The 21,657-nt window shown below is 23.1% G+C and overlaps 1 protein-coding gene across 1 annotated transcript; it reads left to right on the forward strand.

Moving 5' to 3' along the window:
- Positions 1-429: 429 nt before the first annotated feature.
- LOC127285002 (probable serine/threonine-protein kinase DDB_G0282963) lies at positions 430-17,124 on the forward strand. Its single transcript, XM_051310759.1, has 14 exons — positions 430-623; positions 1,955-2,110; positions 2,186-2,287; positions 2,912-3,036; positions 3,217-3,400; positions 3,577-3,680; positions 5,796-5,912; positions 6,077-6,192; positions 6,576-6,624; positions 8,565-8,747; positions 9,200-9,347; positions 11,196-12,623; positions 15,566-15,740; positions 16,987-17,124. Exons 2-14 carry the CDS (start codon positions 1,964-1,966, stop codon positions 17,070-17,072), a joined length of 2,964 nt encoding a protein of 987 aa, XP_051166716.1. The 5' UTR covers positions 430-623; positions 1,955-1,963; the 3' UTR covers positions 17,073-17,124.
- Positions 17,125-21,657: the final 4,533 nt, after the last annotated feature.

A 21,657-nucleotide genomic window follows, 5' to 3' on the forward strand; every position in this document is an offset into this window, starting at 1 on the left:
GTTTATTTATTTAAAAACAGTACTTGAATATGTTTTTAGGACTATCAAATTTATTTTCAACATGCGAAAATAATGAAAAATCGAATATTTTAATGTATTTTTTGATAGTTTTTTACAAATTTGAAATTATTATTACAAAATTTGTTTATATTTTACTGATTTTTAAACAATAGTCATAAATTATGTAATTTTTAGTTTATTGGTAAATGTACAGTTGAATTATTAATTAAAAATGAAAACTTTATAAAAAAATTCAGTTCATATTTCAATATTTATTAATAATTCACTAATTTTTCGATATTCAGTTTATAAGTTTTTATAAATAGTTAATAAATTTATTTTCTTTTTTTAAATATCCCGCGCTAAATAGAATGACACCTGTTGCGAGTTATTGTAATAATTTTAATTATCGAAGTTTCGATTAATCGAAATTTCGATCTAAAATGGCAGATGGCGTCGGAGGCTATCAGTAGTGTATTGTAGCCAATAAATGCCGATTTTTGCCGAATTTACAAAATTTGCTAGCGTTCCTTATGTAAAGTGTATGGTGTTTTTAAAAATTAAGTGAATTTAGTGTTGATTATCGAAGTGGAGGTCGTGACAATTCGACAGGAATGTAAACGGTAAGAATATTATGAATATATCTCGTTTCTTTTCCAACCTATTTCTCATAATGTCAAATCGTGTTTGCGATTTTTAAACTTTTGTCTATGAAAATATTATTCTTAAATTCTAATTATTTTAGTTGAGAAACAATAGATTTGCAATTAAATGTTAATTGATTTTTTAAATCATTATTTTAAAGAGAAAATAGCGTTGAAAATGAATTTATTTTTATTGTGATCATCAACCACACGCACACACATACACGTTGATATTATTATTGACTTGCTTGGATAAATTCGCGGAATATTTCTGGTTCTAATTAATTCAACTGTAGATTCAAATGAAACATTTTGAGAATTTTTATCAGTATCTTTGTATTTTTTAAATTTAATTTTCTTTGTTTTTTTGTGAAGAATTAGGGGATTTTTTGTTTTGTTTTTTGTTAAAAACTTCGTTTTTTTTTCTCAACGACGATTCGTTATTCGCTTATTTGTAGCTTGGATAAAATCCATGTATTGATCTTTTTTTCTTGAGGGTATAGATCCTGGTGATATAGAAAGTTAATTTCTTGTATTTTATAAAGATATTATTTGTATTTTAACATTTGTTGATTTTATTTTCTTACTTTTGCAATTTTTTTTAATTGACATTTATTTTTTCGAAGTTTCTTTTTTTTTTTTGTTTTATTTTCTTGAAGTTTTTTAACGTTATTTTTTGTTTTTCAACGTCATTTTATTTTTTTTAATATTTCTTTTATTTATTTATAGTTAATTTATTATAAAAAAAAATTTCTGTCAAGAGGTAGAATTTTTTCTTAACTTTTTTTTGAAAAAAAAGAAAACTTAACAAAAATTTTAAAACTATTTTAGAAAAAATAATATTGAAATTGTTTATTATTTATTATTTACGTAATTATTTATTTTTTATAATTTCCTACTTTTTTAAAAATATAGAATAATTTTTTTCTTTTTTTTTTACGAAAAATAGATTTAGAAATTAAAACTAATATTTTAAATATCAGTGAAAATTTATACATAATTATTTTTTTGTCTATTGTATGTAAAATAATTTATTTTTTAAATAAATTACTTTTTTTTATTCTATGAGTAAAATTTAAAAAAAAAAAAATTAAAATAAAATAAATTACTTGTGATTTAAAAAAATATTCCAAAAAATAAAATAAACAATTGAATTTTAATTTGAAATAAATTAAAAAAAAATATATTATTTTTTTAACAATATTTCAATAGTAATTTTTTCGTCTACATCTTTTTTTTATGGTTTAATTAATAATTCCTTTTTTTTGTAAATTTAATTTACATTTGTTTATTTATTTATTGTTTTTAAGAGGTCGAAAATGTCTCGAAGGAGATCAAGTAATACATCTTGTCGAGTCGCGACTCCTGGAAAAAGTTGTTGTTTCTGTGGTCTTGCTGATAATAATGAACTCGATTATGGAAAAATTTACGAACTTGGAAATATCGTCACACATTATTACTGCCTAGTAAGTTGAAAAAAAAAAAATTTATTATTTTTTTTTTAATCGGAATGTTTGTTATATTTATAATTTTTTCTAAAGCTTCTGTCCTCGATGATGCAACAAAAAGGACGCGATGATCAAGGAATTTTAGGATTTTTATCAGCAGACATTGAAAAGGAAGTGAAAAGAGGAAAAAGACTTGTAAGTTTCTATTTGTATGTATTTTTAGTTATTTTTTTTTATTTCAACTTAAAAATGTCTTCATTTTGAAAAAAGTTTTTAATTATTTAATTCAGAAGATTAGAATAAAAAAATTTTATTATAAAAAAATACATATAAAAAATACATACGAATTATAACAATTAAAATATGAAAATTATTCAAATAAATTTTTATTAATCAAATATTATTCTTTTAAAGATTAATTAATCACTAACTATATTTAAATTTTCAATATTTAATTTTTCAAATAAACGTTATAAATAATTTGATTTTCAAATTATAATTTCAAAATTCTAAACTAAATGAAATAAAATAAATAAATATAAATAATGGATCAATAAAATAAATAAAATATGATAAAATTGTAAAACTATGTAATAAGTACACAATGGAGAAAATAAAATCTAATCTAATCTAAAAATAAAATATGAAATAAAAAATATAAATAAATTTCAAATCTAATTGATTAAGAAAATAAATTAATTTAAATTCAAACTGTTAAAATTAGTTTTTAATTACTATTAATTTTTTTTTAGTTTGTAATTTATTTATAATTTTTTTTCAGTTATTAATGTTTATTATTATTTTTTTGTTTGTTTTTAGGTTTGTTATCATTGTAAAAAAAATGGTGCAACTTTAGGATGTTGCAATACAAAATGCAAACGAATATTTCATCTTCCCTGTGGTTTGAAAGCAGGATCATTACATCAATTTTATAGTGAATTTAGGTAAAAATAAGAAACTTCTTTTATTTTTAATTAAAAGTTCTTTTGAAATGTTAGCAATTTTGAAACTAAAGTGTATGAATAAATTTGATTTGAACAAAATTTTTTTTTTAAATTCAATGGAATTTAAAAATGAAAAAGGAAGAAATAAGAATTTATATATAAGAAATTTACTTTTTTCAGATCCTATTGTATAAATCATCGACCAAAACAATTGATCGATGGCCGAGTACTACAAGAAGTTCAAAATTCAGAAAACACATTGTGCTACATTTGCTATGATAATGTTAACTATCGCGATATTTTGGCGATGTTATGGGCTCCTTGTTGTAAAAAAAATGCTTTTTTCCACCGAAAATGTGTTCAAGTAAGCTATCAAATTAATATATAATAAAAATTAATTATTATTTAAATAAATTATTTAACTATTTAATCAGAAATTACTGTAATTTTTATATGAAATTAGTTAATTTTAAAATAATTATTAACAATTGACGTGATTTAATGGTAATAACTGAATTTTTTTTTTTTTTTTTTCAACAGCAACTGGCAAACAGTTCGGGATATTTTTTCAAGTGTCCACTCTGCAATAATAAAAAAGAATTCCAGGAAGCCATGCTTGAACATGGAATTTTCATTCCTTCGCAGTAAGTTGAGATAATAAATAATAACTTTTCGAATTCCCGAAAGACTGCAACTTTTGAGTTTTTGTTTTTGATCTTTATCAAAAATCTAATTATCATTGAAATCATCTATTAAAGGAACAAAAATCGTTTTTTAAGTCTCCTTTAAAAAATGTCTATTTTTAGACGTACCATTTTCTTAGTTAGAAATTATTAAATTATTTTTCGTTAAGTTTTCTTTTTCCACTGATTTGTTATAGAAAAGACCTTCGGTGTATGAAATAAATAAGTTGGTTTTAAATTATTTAATTAGCAGAAAAAATCAACAAAATGATTAGTTATTGTTTAAAAATAAAGAAAATTCAAAAGAAAATTCCGACTTTCTTGAGCGATTAGATTTCAGTACTTTCTGTAACAGATCAGTAGGTAAAAAAGTTTGACGAAAAATAATAATTTAGGGCTGAGAAAATCTAATGCTCAATTTTTTTTTTTTGTAAAAAATACTTATATTATTCGTTTATTAAGACCCAACGGTCCATTCAAAATGGAAATATACAAAAAAAAAGAAAGAGAACAAGAAAAAAATATATTACAGTTCATACTTAAACATAAAAAAACAAAAACATTTAATAAAACACAGAATCACTCAATCCATTCAAGTATTATAAATCTCGACCATCTTCGTGAACATTGAAACAAACCTCTTTATAATTGAAGTCTTAGAGGTAGAAAGAATACCCTTCCAGAATGACTCGCGGCAATCACAAGATAAAATTTCAGGAAAAAACGATATGCGTATGTCCTCAAAACGTGTACAGTCCGTCAAAAAATGGTGCAAGTCACAACCGTTAAAGTTACAAAAGAGACAGTTATCGCGTGGTTTTAGATAGAGGAACAATTTGTTAGCCCGAATGTAATTTGTATAAGAACTGGTAAGACGAAGTTGTGCAAAAACTCTGCGAGTATCGAGTTCCAATCTACTGAGCAAATAATCCTGCGTCCCAAACTTTAACGTAAGAAAAGGCCAAATGGGGAGGCTTCTTGAGTTTTCTCTAGAATGAACATCGCGAGCGAACAAGAATTTTGCATATTTCTGCAAGATTAGGTCCTTATTAACAACAGCAAGTTCAGGATTAGAGCAATCAAAACGGTCTAGTAAGCCACATTCACTTAAAAAATGTCTAATATTAAGAAACCAGTTGAATTTACCGCAACTTCGTCCTGAGGAGGCAAGCCGCGCAAGGCTAAATAGACACTGTCTTGGGTACCGAGAATTTTCCATAACACAAATTTTGCTAATCCAAGACAGGGATCTTTTGAGAATAATGAAAGAAAGAGCAGGCTTGCCAGTCTCGAGGCGGATAGCGTAACCAGGAATTGTCAGCGGGAGAAAAAATAAACGTTTAAAAAATTTGAGTTGAACTTTTTCCAATAAGTCAAAACATTGGTGACCCCAGATTTGAACAGCATATAAAAGTGAACTGATAACCAGTCTATCAAAAAGTCTATTATAAGATTGCCACGAGTCAGCTCTGGAACGGTATATGACACCCATTGTTGCGCCTATCGCTGAGTTGGCTGAGCTTACAAATTTATCGGCCGCTTCCTTAAATGAACTAGAGTTTGAAAAAATTACACCCAAATACATGTAACTTTTAACGACCTCAATCCTCATATCACCGCATTTAAAAGACGTAAACTTTTTAAAAGAAGAGTTGCCACCTCGATGAAAAATCACAATTTTTGTTTTGTCGGTGTTGATGGCAAGGTTGTTTTTCGCACAGTAAAGACGCAAGGCTTCAAGTTTTTTAGCTAATTCAGTTGGTGTGTCCGATAGTAAAACCAAGTCGTCAGCATATGCCAAAATTAGTATTTCGCATAAACTATTTATTGAAAGGCCCCTGCAGCCCTGAGAAATTAAGAACTGTTCGAGGTCACGAATAAAAATCGAGAACAAGATAGGGCTAAGCACCTCTCCTTGCAACACACCTTGAGTGATTTTAACAAAGTTAGTTTGTCCGACATTACATTTTACAGAGGCGAAGGCATTTTCGTAAAAGTTGTAAAAAATACTTATCGTTTAAGACCATGTAAAAATTATTAAAATAAAAAAAAATGATTTTCTTTTGTTCTATTTAGGGATGCATCTTGGGAATTAGTTCCAAATGCCTTTCAGGAGTTACTCTATCGACATAATAAATGTGATGCAGAAACTTGTGTTTGTCCTAAAGGAAGGAGTCATTCAGGCAGCAATTCGTAAGTTTAAAACAAAATTTCATTTACATTTAATAAGTATATTTATTAATATTCCTATACCTATTTGTATTTAAGTCAAAATTCATGAACTACTCAGAGACTTACGAATAGGGGGAAACAGATTATAAAGAAAACGTCACGTTTACTTATATTTAAACTTTCAGTAAATGGGAATTAGCTCTTTGTCAAATGTGTGGCTCACAAGGAATTCACAGGCACTGTGGCCATTTAAAATGGGCAAGTTCGCTGTGGGAATGCGATGATTGCCGATTAATTCTAGGTGAATAATCAACAAACATTTTTTTTCTTTTTCCAATTTATATTTTAAAGTTTTTTTTTACTTTTAAATAATGAGTCAAAATTTGTCAAGTGTGCCAATATTTTTTCTATGCTCGAAAGTTATTCATATTTAATACAAGTTTTTCTGTTTAAAACAAGAAATAAAAATTACAAGTTGAACAGTTCAAATATTGAAAATTTGTAAAACTCGTTCAACTTGTATATTTTATTTATTTTTTTAAACAAAAAAAACGTGTATTATATGAGAAACTTTCGACTATAAAAAATAAAAAGTTTCCTGGGGAGGAGAGGAAGCAAAATATTGGCACACTTCAGAAATATTGACTCTTAATTAATTTAACAATTTTAATTATATTCTTGCAGATAAATCTTCCCTTGTAAATAGACAAAATCAATCAGACGGTGCTGAAGGGTAAATAATTTCGATTTTTAATTAAAACTTTTTTATTCTTTTCAAAACATTTCATTGAATTGCTTTTTGATTTTAATTTATTTTTTTTTTTAGTTATTTTCGTTTAATAATTATTTTTTTATTTTCTTCTATTTTAAACATTGTTTGAAATTTTTTCCACTCTTTAACTAGAGTGTAGCAATAATCCTTACATTAAACATTTTTTTAATTTAAAAATTGTTATTTTTAATATTTTTCAATTAAGAAATTTTTAATTCGAAAAATTTGTATTTTAACTTTAATATTGACTTTAAAAATGATTTTGTCTTTAAAAATTTGTTAATTTTTTTGTTCATTTCTTGAAAAAATTTTATTTAGAATAATTCAGGCCTCGGATTATACAATTTTTTCGAATATTTCGATTATTTTTATACTTTTTACTAAATTTTTAAACATAAAACGTCTTTTTTAGTATACAAAGCAGATCTTTTTCAGATCTTTTTTATTTCAAAAATCGATCGGCAAATAAAATTACCAAAAAATTTCAATTAAAAATTACTTAAAATTCAATTATTTTCAAAAATTTCAATTTAAAACTTCTAAAATTCAATTATTTCTTAAATTTTCCATCCAAAACTTTCTGAAATTTTATAATTTCAACTATGTATAACTATTCTGCAATTCAATTATTTTTAATGATTTTTGTAATATTCTTCGAAAATTCAATTATATGAAAGTATTTCTCAATTTGTTTGTGATTCTAATAAATTCATTAGCAACAGAAATAACCGAAAAATTTTAATTAAAATTCAATTATATATTCAAAAATTTCAATTTAAAATTTCTAAAATTTAATTATTTATAAAATTTTCCATCCAAAAATTTTTGAAATTTAATTATTTTTAATGATTTTTGTATTATTCTTCGAAAATCACTTGAACTTCAATTATTTTTAAAAAAGGTTATTTTAAATTATTTTATAAATTATTTTCAATTCTTTAAAATCAAATTATTGTTTATTAAATTAAACAAAATCTTTTGAAATTCAATTATTTCTAAAAATTTTAACTGTAACTCATCCAAAATTTATTTATTTTTAATAATTTTTGTAATATTCTTTAAATTATCTAAAAGCATTTTTCAATTAAAAACTTTTGAAATTCGATTTTTTTCTGCAACTTCAAAAAAATTCTTCATCAACAGAAATTACAAAAATTTAAATTAAAATCACTTGTTTCAATTATTTTCAGAAATCTTATATTTCTTTAAAAATTTAATTATTTAAAAAAGTTTCAAATATAAACTCTAAAATTAAATTGTCAGAAATTTAAGAAAAAAAAGTAGACTACAGCAGTTTAAATTTGCAAAAAAATTTATTTCAATTTTGAAATCTTTTGTGCAATTCAATTATTTCAAAAAAAAATTTAATTTAAAAATCTTTAAAACTTAATTATTGTTTAAATTTTTTTTGACCATTCAAACTTAAAACTTAAAACTTCAAAAAGTTTTTAAAATGGAACTTTGATAATTTTTTCTAGAACTTTGTTCTACTTAATTAAAATTTTTATAAATTTGTCTTATTTCGATTTTTAAATACCTTTTCGAAATAAATTGTCTGTATAATATTCTTTTAGAATTATTCTTATTAAGAAATTAGTAAAATGAATTTAATATCCAATAACATTAATTATTAAAAGTAAAATATTTATTAAATTATTAAATTTAGTTAAAATATAAAACTCGATTTTTGTGACTTTTTTTGAAATATAAATCCACTAAAACGACTTTTTTTTGCGTCTTAAAGTTCATCTAAGGCCTGAGTTCAATTTTCACTTTAATTTTAACTTTAAAAATAATTTTGTCTAAAAATTTATTAATTAAAATATTTTTCTTTCGAAAAATTATAATAATTTAAAATGATTAAAAATTTGTAAAATTCAATAATTTGTTTATTTTAACAGAAATGCGGGAAATCGAGCAATTTCGAAGGATGTTGACAGCGACAGTGATCTCTCAGTTGGACACGATGGACACGATCAATCTGAAAAATTCTCGGCTTTCGATATAAATAACATGCCAATCGTTAAAGTTCGTCCTGGTCCTCTTTCCTATAAAATAAAAGAGGTCATGAAAGTTGCTCAAAGGTTAGTTGCTTTATAATTTACAAAACTTTTTTCTCACAAAAAAAAAACAATAAAAAACAATAAAAATAAAAAAAAGCGCGAAACTTAACATATTAAATGGACAAGAAAAAAATGAAAAAAAAGAACGTTAAAGGTCAATTCTCGGGAATTGAAAAGCAATTTTATATCCCCTAGGGATTTTTTTTCTGGGCCTGTGCAAATACCTTCGTTTTCGATTCTTTGTTTCCGCTTTTTAGTCTAATTTTCCATTTTGACTAGAAAGTTAGCTGATTTTTGAAGAGTGAAAAGAAACAGTGAACGAGAGAGAGAAAATTTTCATTTTGTGAAAAAAAAAACTAATAATTTTCTTTAATAAAAAAAAAAAAGAAAAATTCTAAAATAGCGATTTGGTAACAAGAAAGAATTGATAGGAATAATGAAGTTTTTTTGTAATTGAGTTTGATTAATTGCAGTCAACCACAGACGATAGACTCTTCGAGTAGTCTCGAGGGGACAAATTCGTCGAGCAGCAATCCAAAATCTGAAAATGGTAATAAAAACGTCAAGGATCCAAAAACAGTAATTTTACTTGACAGTGACGAGGACACTGATGTTATTGAGGTATGTATTTCCTATTTTTCGACTATGCACTCTCTCAATCATCAGAAATGAATTTTCTTTGTGTTTCATTTTGAAAATTGACAGTTTTTTTAAAAAAAAAACTTATTTCACTGAAAAAGAACATGTCCAGCGTGACCCTTGAAAATTTTGAATTCTCTTTGAATTTATTTTTCACTTTGAAAACATTGAAATCACAAATTTTAAATTAAAACCTTAAAAATTTTCTATAGAATAATATTTATATTTTGAAATATTATAAAAGTCTCAGTATAACATTTAAACGGTTAAAACTCTCAAAATGCAGAAAAATTCAAATCTAAGGAATTGAATTACCTTTTTTTTTTAATTTTGAATAATTAAATAATTTTTTTTTCGTCAATATTCATTTTAAATTCATAAGATTATCTTACTTTTCTGATTTTCAACAACGATTTTTTTTTACAATCAGTGATACATACATAGAAAAATATTTAGAAAAATTTATCAAAATAATTGAATTTTTCAAGATGTACAGTTTTGATTTTTTTTAAAAGAAATAATTGAATTTCAGGAGATTAAAAATTTTTATTTTAGTAAATTTAAATTTCTAAATATTGTTTACAAATTAACATTGACTTAAATAATTTAATTTCGCTTTCGTAAATTTTATGACTCATGTAGATTTTATACAAATCTTTCAAATTTCCAACATAATTTTTTTGTCTTTAGAAATTTTGTTCTGATTACAACTAGGCGTTTAATTTTAACATTTTGAAATTAATATTTTACAAATTAAAAACTCGTGTACCTTATTAGCCCCTGTTGTACCAGAATGACCCCGTTTCACGGTAAGTGAATTTTTGAAAAATTTTATTAAAAAATAATGTTGTTTTTTTTTTTATTAAAATTATTGATAATAATTAATTTGTCGAAGAATTTTCATTTTATTCATTAATTAATTTTAGTTTTTTAATTTTTAAATTGTTTAAATAATTAAATTATCGAAGAAATTTGTTTAAAATTTCTGAAAATTTTTGAAAATAATTTAATTTTTTGTAAATATTAAAATATTTAATTAATAGAATTTTAAATAATTTAAATATTTCTAAAAATTTCATTGAATATTTTCAAAATAATTGAATTTAAAAAAAAAATATTTCATATTGAAACTAGCGTTTACCCTAATTGCCCCTGTAGTACCAGAATAGCCTTGGTTTACGGTATTTCTCTTTTTTTATTTGAAAGAATAATGTGAATATAAATTAAAATTTTATAATTTATATTCTAAAATAAATATTTTTATTAAAATTCCTGAAAATGATAAAATTTGTAAAGAGTTTTAGTTTTTTTGTAAATAACATAATTATTTATGAAATAATCCAATTTTGGAAGAAGTTTCTGAAAAAAATTTGAATTACAATGTTGAAAATAATTGAATTTTCTTTTATATCTAATTAAAACAATTTTAAATATTTCAAATTTCTTGAAATTTAATTGGAAATTTTTGAAAATAATTAAAAAATTTATTGAATTTTCAAAGAATTTCAATTGAAAAATATGTAAATAATTGAATTTTATTTGTATTGAAAAATCATGATAATTTGAAGTCACAAATAAAATTCGGCTTAAAACAATTAAAGAGTTACTATGTTAAAGTTAAAAATTTGAAAAAGCCTTAAAATTTTTTTTTAACAAAATTTCCTTAACACCCTGATCAAAAAAATCATAATTTTACAAATTGTATATTAATTTAATATACACATAATATAACGAAAATTCATTTCTGACGATATTGTGCGTTGTCGAGTGTCGAGAGGGATTTAAAAAAAAAAAAAAATATCGATTTTGTTTCATTTGTTCATGCGACAGATTATTACCGAAAAACACAATCCCAAAGTGTTAACGACGAACGATGGTAAAAAAATTGAAATTCTCGACAAAAAAGCAATTGATAATCTTACAACAAATAACGAAACAACAACAAATACACCAATTGATGAATCATCAAAGTCCAATAATAATTCACCGTCAAAAGATTCAAAACCAATAATCACCAGTATACAAACAGTGAATACAATTATAAATAAACAATATTCTACTCCAATTCCTAGTCTCACGCCATTTAATTCACCACCGGGTCAAAATAAACGTGATGAAATGAAAAATTCCAATAATCATGTAACACAAATTTTTAACAGTCAATTTCGATCAAGAATGACAATGTCAGGAAGTACAATTGTGCAAGAAACAAATAATTTATCGGGCAATTTTAGTCCAAAAGTTGCATTAAAATCAATTAGTCCAAATAAATTACCGACAAATTTTAATTCACAATATTTTGCACCAAGAAATTCAATTCCAACTAATTTCACATCACAAAGTTCAACGCCACAAATTTTTCATTTACGAAGTATTGGTCCACAAGGATTAAATCAAAGATTAACGACACCAATTCCAGAATCATCGAAATTAAGAAATTCTTATCATTTCGGTAATAATTCCGAACAATGTCCAAGTACTTTTTTCCCTGGGAATACCGAAAATAATAATAATAATAATAATAATAATAATAATAATAATAGTAGTAATAATATTAATCCACCATTAATTCCAAGTGTACCAAAAATTTCAATGAACGAAAATGATTCACTTGGAATAAAAATTCTCGATGTTTGTTCATTGGCACCGGATTTATTTGAAAAACTCGAATCACACGATGAGGCGTCAAATTCAAATTTTACAAGTTCATCGAGTGGCGATTCATCGCGTTTAAAGAGAAAAGCCGAAACAACACCACCGGGAACGTCGCAAAATTTTGACAATGGATCAAAATCAAATGTAAAACGTACAAGACTTGCCGTCAATGAAAAAGATGCATCAACCCTTTCACATTTCACTGATTGGCGTGATAAATTAAAAGGACGTGAAGCAATTGCAAAATTAGTGGATAATAATAAAACAAATTTATCAAAGGAATTAAAATTTGATAAAATAAAATCGGATTCAAGTGAAATGAATAATGATTGGCGGGGAACAATTGAAATTTGGAAGGAGACAAAAGATGTGTGTCAAGATAAAATTGAATTAAGAGAAATTAATAACGAACGAGTAAAGGAGAAACATCCAATTTTAAAGAGTTTAATGGAACAGGAATTGATGAAAAAAAATAATGATAATAATGAAGAAGTACAACCGTCGACGAGTAATATTCATAAAACATCAGCGAATAATGTTACATTTTATGTGGAAAGGGGAAAAACGCAGGAAGTTATAAAAGTTCCAGGAAATAATAGTCCCGTGAGTACATTGATGATATCATTGATTTTTAATATTAATAATATTGTTATTATTAGTAGTATCATATTAATAGCTGTTATATTTCACGCACTTAATTTTTCAATTTTTCGGAGTCATTGAAAATGTCTATTTAAAAAAAAAAAAATTGAGAAATTTCTATTTTTATTTTTTTAATCTCAATTCTTGGTTTTATTTATTTGATGTTTAGATTTATTAATTATGTTCTTTTTTCTTTAAAAATAATAATTGCAGATAAACTTTTTGTTAAACTCTGTTATTATTTGTGTACTTTTACCTCTGTCTTCCCTCTGTTTTTTTTTTAAATGTGATTATTTTCGAAAATTTAAATCTCTGTGATTCTTTGTTGATATAAAAATTGATTAGATATTGAAAAATTGGAAAATAGTAGAATCTTTTTTTTAATATTTAACATTTTAGTCATAGAGGCAAAATATTCGATGGCAATTTAGCATTTATCTAAAATTTAAAAAAAAATGAACCAAAGTTTTTAAATATTTATGTGTTAAATTATCCCATAAAAATCATTAATTAGAATTTTTATTTTAAAGCATTTTATTAGAAATAATTATTTTTTAGACGAATTTTCAATTTTCGAATTAAAATTTCACAAATTTTCTTTTTATACGAATTTTTACTTCACAAAATTTTTAGCTACCGAATTTCTGATTTGGCAGAATTTTTATTTTACAGTCATTTTATTTACGTGAATTTATATTTAACTGAATTTTAATTTAATAGATTTAATAGAATTTTAATTTAACAGAATTTTATTTGTTTCGAATTTTTAAATGACAGAAATTACATTTCACCGAATTTTAATTTGTCCGAATTTTGAATTAATAGAATTTTTAAGACGCCGAAGTTTCATTTGTCCGAAATTACAAATTCCACGAACAAACAATCGACAGAAAGATTTCGGCCAAATTTTAAAAATTTACTAATCATGATTTTCTTGATAATTTCTAATTGGTGAATTTTGAAAAATTAAGCCAAAATCTTACTATCGATTCTTTGATCGGATATTTTTAATTTCGGACAAATGAAAATTGGGCGTCTTAAAAATTCGGACAAATTTGAAATTCTGTGAATTGGTATTTCTATCATCTAAAAATTCGAATCATATAAAATTCGATTGAATGAGAATCCTGTTAAATTTAAAATTCGTTTAAATAAAAAGTCATTTATAGAAAATGAAAATAAAAATTTGGTAACTAAACATTTTTTTAAGTAAAAATACGTATAAAAAAAAATTCTATCAAATTTTAATTCTTATTAATGATTTTTATGAGATAATCATGCGCCCTCCATTCTGCTCCTTCAAATCTTGTAATATTTAGGTTAAGGGAAATTTATCAATTTTTTTTTTTAATTTTTGCTCTTATAGCTTGGTTCTTTAAAACATTTTAATCTCTTTTCTCGTAGACTTCTCTTCCTTTTTTTAAGAATAGTTAGAGTAAACTAAATTCTTATAATATCTTATAATATGACAGAAATACCAATTTACCCAATTTCAAATTTGTCCGAATTTTGAAGACATTGAATTTTCATTTGTCCGAAATTACAAAATGGCCGAACAAACAATCGACAGAAAGACTTTCAGCAGAATTTTTTAAATTGATCAATTAGAAATTATCAAGAAAATTGTGATTGGTTAATTTTCAAAAATTGCGCCAAAATCTTTCTGTCGATTGTTTGTTCGGCCATTTGTAATTTCGAACAAATAAAAATTTGGCGTCTTAAAAATTCGGGCAAATTAAAATTCGATGAATTGGAATTTTATGAAATTTAAAAAACGAATCACATAAAATTCGATTGAATGAGAATTCGGTTAAATTAAAATTCTTTTAAATAAAATGTCATGTAAAGAAAATTTATGTAAAATAAAAATTCTGCCAAAAAAAAGGGTAGCTCAAAATTTTGTTATGTAAAATTTCGTATAAAAAGAAATTTTGGGAAATTTTAATTCGAATATTGAAAATTCGTTGAAAAAATAATTATTTCTAATGAAATACTTTTTTTTTTTTTAAAGTTAGGGAGTAAATTTTAATTTTAAATTGAGAAATATTTTTATAAAATTGAATTTTGATTAATTTTCATTGAAAGATAAATGTATGACTCCGATTTTATTTAAAACTTATTCTTTTATTTAATGCGAAAGATTAAAACCAAAAAATAAAAGAAATAAAGACTCATCAATAAAATTTTGTTGTTTTATTGATAAGCAATTTGTTTTCTAAATTAAATTCAATTGTTTATTTTATTGATGAGTTTGATGTTATTATTCAAGAAAGAATTCAAGTCACTTACCCCGCAATTATAATTGTCTCACGGAAAATGTTGCACTTACTGCAAATAAAAATACAGTAACAATTTTTGATAAATTTACAAAATCTCTATATAGCAATTACAGCAATTAAAATTCTTATTATTTGCACTTTGCAAGCTTATCACTTTTTTTTCAAGCTCCTGCAGTCTACATTCTTCAATTCAATTTCAGTCATATTTATCAAAAAAAAAATTTAATCTAAAAATAATTTTTATTAAAAATTGAGAATATTTCTAATTTGAAAATTAATTTTATAATTTGCAAAAAAATGTTGACAATTTTTTAAATAAACGAGTTTCAATATTAAATAAATAATTAAATGTTTTCAAGTATTGTTTTTCTGCGAATAAAATTGTATATGAAAAAATTTTGAATGAGAGGGAGTGAGAGAGAAAAAAAAAGAGTGAGGGGAAACAGAAGAAGAGAGTTTAATATCGATGGTACGGTGACTTTGTCTATCTTGATGAAAAATAACGGAACAAAACAAAACAAAAAAACAAAATGAATAATTACAATTGAATTTAAGAAAAATATTAGATGTATGGCTGAAAAAAAATATGTGTCTATAAATGTTGTCCCTTGACGTCCTCGACAGTGTATCACTTGGGATTCTTCTAACAGTGTCAAAGGAATGCAGGCACCAGTTCTACTATTTCCCCAAACCTTAATCTATCCACAATCAGTTCAATCGGCAAAATTGGCGACGAAGCAGAAAATCAAATCACCACTAAAGCAGACGAACAAATCGGAAACAACTCAATCGAAGACTCGTAAGTCTCCTAAAAAAAAACAAAAGTTCAATTCATCGATATTAATATTTTTTTTCTTTTTTTTTAATAGTTTGTAATTTATTGTTATTGTATCGAAAATATGAAAATTTCAATTTTTTTCTCCATAATGACAAAATTTTCAGAAATTTAATTTTTTTAAAAAAAGTTGTTTTTTCTTTTTTTAAATTATAAAATTCAATATTAATTATTTTTCTAACAATTAAATAATTTACAATATTAATTTGAAGAATCTGTAAATAAATTAATAATTTATTAATTTTGTATCTAGTAATTAATGAAAAATTCTAATATTCTTCTAAAATGTTGGATAATTATGCAAATTTATTAATATTAATTATAATTATTTATTTACACTTATTTATTTATTAATTTCGAATTAAATAGTAATTTGATTTTTTAATTAGGTTACAATTTAATTTTTTTTTAATTCGAATTGAAAATTGTTTTTCATTTTTTTTAAGTTATTAAAATACGATTGTAATAATTTTAATTTCTTTTAATGATACAATAACAATTGATTGAAAAATATTAAATTAAATTTTAATTTTTATTATGTAATTTCATTTTTTGCATTGTTTTCTAATTATTTTTTAATTTTGTACATTTATTGATTTTTTGTTTATTGTTGATGAATGATTTAATTTACAAATTGTTGAATTTTCAATTAATTCTTTTGTATTGTATTTATTTGATTTTTCATTTGTTATTTGAAAGTTAATTTAATTTTCCTTGTTACAGATTGATATTCTATAATTTAAATTGTTTTTTTCTTTTGGAATTATTATTTTAATTTTTGATGTTGTGAAATTTTAATCGTTTACAGATGATTATTTTAATATCAATTGTTTATAAAAAAAAAGAAATGTTGTTCTTGAAAATCAAATTTTCTCTGTTGGCAGATTGTTGATGAATTGTGTTATTTTAATTGATTTTTATTTGATCCATCAGCAAAGATTCCAATACTTTGGTATTCGCACAGACCCAATATGCATGTCCATTTTTTATTGTTTTTTTTTCTTTTTATTGAAATTTTGTGGAAATGTGTTTATTGTTTTTTCTTTTTTAATTTAGTTGTGTTATATTTAATTTTTCATTTAACGTTATATTTTCAGTTTTAAAGAAAAATTTATTGAATGTTTAAAAATAAATAATTGAAAACTAATTTTTTTTTTTTATTTTTATTAAATTAATTAATAATTTGTTTTTTTTTTGTTTTGCAATTCAGCAAATTTAGCGACATCTACCTTTCCAACTCAGAAGGAAGTCGTGAACAATACGAAAACTCAAGCTCCTGTGATTCAACTGGATTGATTCCTGATAATGTGTCATTAGGTGACATCAAATTCAGAGTCTGTGGATCAGACATAGTTCAAGTATGTGATTTTTTTTTAAATCTATATGGCTAAATAGAAAATTTTTCAATTGAAAATTTGGCTAAATAGAAAATGTTGTTAAATAAAAATTTTAATTAAATAGATATATAGGTACATTTGTTTTTTGGCTTATTTTTCTTGATGAAAAATTTCTTGAAATTAAATCCCAATTATGTTTCCGAATAAAATGAAAAAAAAATATTTATTTTATAATATAAATTATAAAATTGTAATTTATATTCTTCTTTTAAATTAAAAAGAGAAATACCGTAAACCGGGGCTATTCTGGTACTTCAGGGGTAATTAGAGTAAACTCTAGTTTCAAATGAAATGTAAAAAAAAAGTTCAATTATTTTTAATATATTCCGCATCTAATTTTAGAAATAGTTGAATTATTAAAAAAAAAATTTTTTTTAATTACATAAATATTTACGAAAATACAATTACTTTCAAAATTGTAATTGTAAATTGTAATTCAAAATTTTCAGGAACTTAATTTTTTGTAGAATTTTGAATAAATTCTTCGAAAATTGAATTATTTAAAAAAATTTACATTAGAAAAATTTTTTAATTTAATTCAAAATTTTTTAAAATTATAATAATGTCAAAACTTTTAATTACACTTCTTCTAAAATTAAATTATTTCTAATATGTCCATAATAATTAGATTATTTACAAAATAACAAAAACTCTTTGCAAATTTTATTATTTTCAGGAATTTTATTCAAATTCTTCAATAGTTTAATTATTTAAACAAATTTAAAATTAAGAATGTTGATTTTAACACATTAATTTTACTTCCCACAGAATTTATTCATTTTTTTAAAATAAGTTTTATTAAAAATTTTTAAAAAATTTAATTTTTATTAAAAGCTTTGCAATTATTTGCAATATCAATTATTTTCAAAAATCTAAATTAAATTTTTTTAGTAATTCGTATAAAGTTTTTTCATATATTTAAATAATTTTTAATTAAAATTCTTATAAAATTTAAATATTGACAACTAATTTAACTAATAATCTACCAAAATTAATTAATTTTTTAAATTTTTAACCAAAATTTTTCGCCAAATTAATCATTATCAATAATTTTAATAAAATTCTTCGAAAATTCGCGAACCGTCAACTGGGGATATTCTGGTACATTCAAAGGCTATTAGAGTTCGCGCTAGTTTTTAATTTGTAAAAATTTAATTTCAAAATGTTAAAATTTGACGCCTATTTGTAATTATAGTGTGACATTTTGGCAACAAAGTAACTAGTAAATAAAAGTTATTAGTAAATTCGCTTTTAGAAATAAAAAAAAAAAAATTCTAAGGACAAAAAAATTATATTCGAAATTTGAAAGATTTGTGTAAAATTTACATGAGTCATAAAATTGACAAAAGCGAAATTATCAAAATTATTTAAGTCACAGTTAATTTGTAAACAATATTTAGAAATTTAAATTCACGAAAATAAAAATTTTAAATCACCTGAAATTCAATTAACTCTAAAAATTTTAACTGAAGCTCTTTATAAACTTTTATATCAAAAATTCATCTCCAAATTAATTATTTTTAATAATTTTAATAACCTTTTTTTGAAAATGTAATTTAAAATATTTTTTAATTAAAAATTCTCTAAACTTCTGAAATTTGTAAAAAAAAAAATTTGCAACAATTTAAATTTACAAAGATTTTCAATTTAAAATCTTTTAAAATTCAATTATTTATAAATATTTCTATCGTAATTTTCATTTGTCCGAATAAAAAATTATCAAGAAAAATTTGGGGTTTTAAGAATGTTGTCAAATGTAAATTTAAACAGATAAAAAATGCAGTTAGAAAAGAATTCTTTCTATTTGTAAAATAAAAATTATTTTAAATTACTATTTTGTATAATGAAAATTCGAGTATATAATAATTCAGTCTAATTCAAATTCTAAGAAATAAAAAATTTCTAGAATGAAAATTCTTTATGTAACAATTCAGTTAAAAGTTAATTTTAGGTAATAAAATGCTATCAAATAAAAACTAAAATTAATTTTAGAACTTATTTATGCGTCTCAAATATGTTTTTCAAAAATAATTTCCGGACACTATTTTTTTTTACTTACATAAAAATTAATATTTTTTAAAATTTCAATAATTGCAGGCCTCGGATCAACTTTAAGGGTAAAAAAAAGTTGTTTTAGTCGATTTACATTTCAAAAAAAGTCAAAAAGTTTTAATCAATGAAGATTTTAAATTTGAGCTAAAATTTTTAGAGTTAATTGAATTTCTGGTAATTTTATTTGCTGATTTTTTTTTTGAATTTTAAACAATTATTGAATTTTATAAAAATTTTAATTGACAACAGTTTAAGTTGACTGAATTTGTGAAGAATTTCATTAAAATTATTGTAATCAATTACCTAATTTGGAGAAGGATTGTAGTTAAAAAATTTTTGTTAAATAATTGAACATAGTTGCCACAAAAATTTTATTTTCTTTTCCTCCTGATTTTCAGTCAGAATTAAATTTTTTTAAATCTTTTAAATAAAGAAGATAAATGTAAAAAAAAGTCGTATTTTCGAAAAAAAAACCTTTGTAAAAAGTCGTATAATCCGTGGCTCGTAATTGTTCAAATTTTTTGGTTTTATGATCAAAATTTGTTTGATTTTATACTCAAATAAAATGATTTTTTAATCGTTTAAAAATAATTTTACTTGAATTTGTTTCGTTAAATATCTTTGTTTGATAAAAACAAAATTTTGCTAAATAAATATTTTGAAATAAACTCAAGTTTTTTAAATCAAAATTTCTGTTATATGAAATTATGAAATGTAAATTTAAAGCTTGAGAAAAATAGTTTTCTTTTTTTTTTTTGATGAAATAAAATTTGTTTGCAGGTGATTTTATATGATAAATATAGAATCGATATCAAAATGGACACTTCTGCCTCAAGAAGTTCACGAGATTTCGATTCATCACCACTGCCTTGTCCTAGTTTCACTGATGATTTTGACGATTCGGAAGAGACGGGTCATGAATTACCGCCTAAACGAATACGTGATTTTGAATTTGAAGAAAATACATTGCAAGAATTTCCAGCGACATCAAGAAATGGCAATATCATCAACAATGCAATTTCATTTAATAGAATCATTAGCAAGGAGATATTGCCAAAAATTGCCAAAGAAAATCTCGATCCAATAAAATCAATAGTCGATAATCATAATGATGATGATGATGTTGATGCTGATCGTAATAATGATCATAATAGTGATCATCATCATCATCATCATGATTCATCGACGCCAGCGTTTAACGACGATTTACGAGTTTTGCAACATCGTAACATTTCAATGAACACTAGAACATCGACTGGAATCAATAGCGACACTTATAATAATTGTAAAGTCAGTATTGACTTGAATAAACTTCAAAATCTCGTTGATACACGACCGCATATATTTTCCAAATACGACGAGCCACAATTAGAATCGTTAAAAGTGCACGATATTAATTTAACTGAATGGAATAAAAAATTGCTCATTGATAGTAAAAATCAAGATAATTTCTTTGATAATATTGAAACAAAAAATAAATTGTGTAAAAGTATCGATAATATTGATAATATTGTTGTTGTAAATGAAAATAATCGTGAAGAATTAAAAACATGCTCGGAAACAAAGAGCAATTTACGACGTGGCTTGAAACGCAAATGTAAATACTCTACGCCAATTAGATAATAAGTATAATAATATTAAGACTCTTCGAATTTGGAAAAAACGAGATGATTCTATTTTTTTTTTCAAACTTTTTTTTGCAATCTACTTTTTTTATTCCAAATAAGTAATGACACTTACATTAATTCTGTATAAACTGTACAAAAAAAAGAAAAAGAAAATAATCGATATTTTGATTTTTTTTTCATATTGCTTATCCTTGTAAAAAAAAAGTTAGTTTTGTTAATTTTGATACGATAAAGTCTTAAGGGAAATAATAGTCGTTTCTTCTTTCTTCGAAGATTTTTTTTTTATTTTGATAAAAATGTATGTTATTTCTTGAAAGATATGGTTACTTTATTCTTATGTTGTTAAATTTTTTTTAAGGGTTAAATAAAACTGACAATTCAAACACGATAATTCAAAGAATTGTTTTTGAAAAGGGGAATAAATAAGCATTTTTTTTTTTTAACGAAAGTCATCATTTTATTGTAAACGATTTTCGTGATATTTTTTTTTTATTAAAAAAAAAGTAGTAAAGATGTTAATTAGTCAATCGAAATTTTTGGACGAGAGACACAAGTCAATAATTCATAATAAAAATTAAAAATTAATGTCGAGGGCAAGTGTCGGGCTTCAGTGTTTAGTGGATTTATCTATTTTTAATTTTTTTTTTTTTAGTATAAGATGAATTATGTTTTATATTTTGTAAGTCGATATTGCGACAAAATTTTTGTTATTAAATGTTGAATGAATTATTCAATGATAATTTCAAATAAACCGATATGTATAAAGTAGTGTTAATGAAGAAAACATTGGAGTCAATGGCAGAG

Source organism: Leptopilina boulardi, unplaced genomic scaffold, assembly GCF_019393585.1.
Source record: "Leptopilina boulardi isolate dan_hultmark-lab unplaced genomic scaffold, ZJU_Lbou_2.1 LbouV2_327, whole genome shotgun sequence".
In the NCBI taxonomy this organism is placed as follows: Eukaryota; Metazoa; Arthropoda; class Insecta; order Hymenoptera; family Figitidae; genus Leptopilina; species Leptopilina boulardi.